This window comes from Marmota marmota, unplaced genomic scaffold, assembly GCF_001458135.2.
Source record: "Marmota marmota marmota unplaced genomic scaffold, marMar, whole genome shotgun sequence".
In the NCBI taxonomy this organism is placed as follows: Eukaryota; Metazoa; Chordata; class Mammalia; order Rodentia; family Sciuridae; genus Marmota; species Marmota marmota.
Genome location: NW_026000026.1, coordinates 17,489,886 through 17,494,099, shown reverse-complemented (window position 1 = coordinate 17,494,099; position 4,214 = coordinate 17,489,886). Strand labels below are relative to the sequence as shown.

Here is a 4,214-nt window from a genome sequence, read left to right as displayed (position 1 = left end):
CCCCCCCCCCCCCAATTCTAGTGTTAGCAAACACCCCAAGATATAATATCTATTTAGGATGATGTTCATCATTAACAATACAATATGATATAAATCTATATTCTACATAGTCTTCTTGACAAATTAGAATCATTTTGGTTCGACTCACTGCCCGATCTGGTTAGAATGCATTGTTTAGTTCAAAACAGGATTGACGAAGAACTCTAAATAGACTCTGCCATTTTCTTGTTGTTTCTTTATGCTTACTTTTCAAAAAGTATCCTTACTTTTCTTGTCAAGCTGCATATCATTTAGTTTGGTTAAAAACAGAAAATAGAATCTGCAAAGCCACTTAACTGGGCTATGCTGCAATACGTGGAGAGAGAGGGTGTCTGTCACACCTGCCACACCATGGAACTTTCCCACCTCTTTGGGTTAACTTGTTTACTATACATGACCATCTCATAAACAAATTGAGAGAAAATGTGAGGTATCTTTATGTCAGAAAATAATAATAGCATCTCTATTCTATATTTGGAGGCTACCATAAAACATTTGATTAAAACAAAAGGACAGAACCATTCTGATTAGCAGGAAGGGTCAACATTTACTTTTCATTGGGTTTCATGCCCTGACCAAGGTCCTGGCCTATACCTCAGCTTGAAGCAAGGCAGATAATCTACAGCTGACCCAGACTCTCTCATGATATTCTGATTCAGGGCAGCTAAGGTAAAGAACATTCATCCTAATGGTTACCTGCAAGTCATTTTGTGGGTTCCAGTCAGAATCAAATATGATGCAGGTATCAGCAGCTGTGAGGTTGATCCCCAGGCCTCCTGCTCTGGTGCACAGAAGAAAGACAAAGCGGTCTGAGTCTGGCTTACAGAACCGGTCGATGGCTGCCTGGCGCAGGTTTCCCCGTACTCGCCCATCAATTCGCTCATAGGTGTATCTGAAGGGACCCAAACGAATGAAAGCCCAGGCGTTAATCATGACTTCAATGGAGAACAGCAAACAATGCAGGAAGCTGCTGCCTGACAGCCTTAAGTCTTACTTCTAAATTTGGATCAAATGACAGTGGTCTAGAAAGAATCCCACCTCCTATATATGAACAGGGCAGACACTTAGAACTGCATTGTAAGATGCACCCCTCCAACCTCAGTAAAAAAAGTCTGAAACAAAGCAAAAAATCAGCCACAAACTAAGGAGGTCTAGAAGAATTATAAATACAAAATATTGATCCCCAACACTGTTTCCCAATAAGTTGCCCATGCAACTTATTCTCAATTTCCCAGTTTATATCGTAGTAAAGTTAATCAAAATATCAGAAAAAAACAAACAAGAGCCTCAACTGTCAACTTTCAACACTGCTCCTAATAAGGAACCAGAGTTCATATAAGATGCTTAGGACAACTAAAAATGCAACTCTACTGCCAGGCCATCCTTTCATGTATGAGCTGGTCAATTGTAGCCTACCAGATTCTCAAAGCTTTAGAAACACCAGCAAAGCCTCCAAATTTACGGCTAAAAAAATCAAGGTTTTCTAGGTAATATATTGCCAGGCAAGTAGGGATAAATAATAGGAAAGATTTCTAAGGTGTATTGGGGTTAGGGAGACTGGAGAATGTTTAGTGGAAAATAAAGTGAGGGAGTAAAGCTGAAGAGCAGGAAAAAGGCATTTATTTACCTGTCTGGATAGTAAAGGAATGAGGTAGATAGCATGGTGGGGTTAAGGGTAAGGAGGTAGAGAATAGGAAATGAAACTGTTATGGGGATAGATTGCTACTGTCCTTCCAGAGAGAGAACACAAAAGGAACATTAATGGTGAAGATTAAAATTAACACAGATCTAAGATATAGCAGCAATCTTATTCTTCTTAAAATTATTTTCTTGGCTAGGTGCAGTGGCACACACCTGTAATCCCAGCAGCTCAGGAGGTGGAGGCAGGAGGATCTCAAGTGCAAAGCCAGCCTCAGCAAGTTAGTGAGGCCCGAAGCAACTCAGTGAGATCCTGTCTCTAAATAAAATATAAAAAGAACTGGGAATGTGGCTCAGTGATCAAGCGCCCCTGGGTTCAATCCAAATAAATAAATATTTTTCCTATTTACTCTACTTCAACAAATGAATTAAAAAGGGGGTTTACTCAGGATCCAATTTTGATCTATAAATAAAAACTCACTGGTCAAGTAGAACTAATAAGAACCTTGTGATAAAAGGACCAAGTCATCCTAAATCCAATAACAGCCAAGCCCAGAAATTTTGACAAAAATCTAATTTACAGCCCAGAATTTGGGAAATCAGATCTCTAGAATTAAGTGAAATGACTAGTAAGAGGAAAAGGATAGACATTTTAGGAGTAGATGTCTGTGTGGGGATGGCTTTAGAAAATTTTATCTGGCAAAATAACCCTGACATCCCTGAAGAAAAGAAAAAGCCACAAAAAGAAACCAGCCAAAGAAGTACACATAAAAAACCTGACCATGGCAACCCTACTGGGTCACCTCTTGTTCTGTGTGAGTTCTCTTTTCCTCTCACTAAAATCTTACTTTTTTATGCGCAAAATAAAACAAAAGACAAAAATGAAACCCAAAAAACAAAAACCAAACCTGACCAACTCAGACACTAATGACGGAAACATGCAAAGTAAAGAAACAAGTCTGAAAATATTGCCTGAATTCTAAATGCCATAATGCAGCCATCTGTGGAAATATGACTTTGGTTGTTTTTGTTTATTTCTTCTTTTTTAAATTAACATATATTCAAGAGCAATATTCCAAGGGACCTATAGTAGCAAATGAAATGGGTGGTTCTGAAAGAAATGGCATGAAGGCAAACCAAAAAGATTTTGTGTCATAAGATGAAAGCCAAGGGCTAGATGTCTGCATTCTACAGATGTCATTTGTAGTAACCACAATAATAGCAGTAGCAGGTTCTTTAGTGTCTGCTCTGCCAGACACCAGCACATGCTTGATATGTACTATCACATTTAATCTTGCCATAATCCTAAGAAGTAGTTTCTATTATCACTTCCATTTTATACTTAAGGAAACTTAAAAAAACCAAAATGAAACAAATATCTCCCGCAGTCACTTTGCTGGCAACTGAGTCGAAGCCAGATGCATCTGATTGATGGCTTTCATATGGTACATTTCACTGCAGTAGGTCAGAAATGTTTTCTAAAAACTTACAAGGGAAATTAGGGACAAATAGCAGACACTATAAAGTTTGGAAACTTGTCTCTAACAGAAGGTGGAGGCATAAACTATACTTTGGTATCAAAATGACTTTGATAAATCAATGATCTGAGGATCTGTAACAGTTTACCCAAAGAAATTTGGCCATGTAATTATACAGCAGAAGCAGCATAGGATTTGAGACAGAAGACAGGGTTGAGATTTAATTAAATGACAGCCACCGCCCCAGCCCCTACACAAGTGAATGATTGACGCTGCAGGAACAGAGGGAGGATCAGTGTTCCTGACAAGACGCTCTGGTCATCAGGGAGCTGCAGCTAGTGAACTCATGAATCACAGTGAGGCTGGGAAATGGCAGAGCCTTTGGGGAAAGAGAAATTAATAAACAGTGATGATGTAGTTCAGTCATCACCATAGGAAAAAAATTCCCATACAATTAGAGAAGTGTTTTGCCAGCTATGATGTAACAAGAGTTTAAAAAAAACGAAACTTGTACAGGATGACTGGAACAATATTTTTTCATTTCTATCAGTTTTGTTTTGAGGGAGTGCTCTTGAACACAAAACTAAAAATGGAACTATGTGAGTTCTTTTAAATCTCTCCTTACTTCTAAGTCAGGTCCTTTAACTGTGCCCTCATTTCTGTATTAGAGTCTGGCATGAAATTAAATGGGAACAAAACCAAACTGACAGCTGGAGATGCAAAGAGCCTCAAAAACAAAGAAGACTTTGAGGGCTGATAAGTCTAAAAGAAAAAATCAGATAAAATAAAATTTTCCACACCAAATTTCAGCATAGCAATTAAACCTCTGTAACCACTATATTTGGAATGAAATCCTTAGGAGTCAAAGTGGCTCATTGATTCAGAGTCACTATCAAATCTCCACAAGAAGCAGGTGGCACTCTGGAAAAACCTGTGTGCCTGACCAGGGGTGGGGGTTGGGAGAGGAGAGTGACACATTTTTGGCACAAGAAATGTTGACCTCAGAAGGACTAAGGGGAAATGAACAATTCTCTTGTTTCTTAGCAGTAACCAGGAGGG

At 38.8% G+C, this 4,214-nt stretch overlaps 1 protein-coding gene across 3 annotated transcripts in view; it reads right to left on the bottom strand.

Annotated features, from left to right (window-relative positions):
* The window catches only part of Chd6 (chromodomain helicase DNA binding protein 6), a 166,545-nt gene that overhangs the window by 62,732 nt on the left and 99,599 nt on the right, over positions 1–4,214 (bottom strand). For all 3 annotated transcript variants that reach the window (XM_048810933.1, XM_048810932.1, XM_048810934.1), the window contains exon 17: positions 736–931. In XM_048810933.1, coding sequence (XP_048666890.1) covers positions 736–931 — 196 coding nt within the window. The remainder of the gene's footprint in view (positions 1–735; positions 932–4,214) is intronic.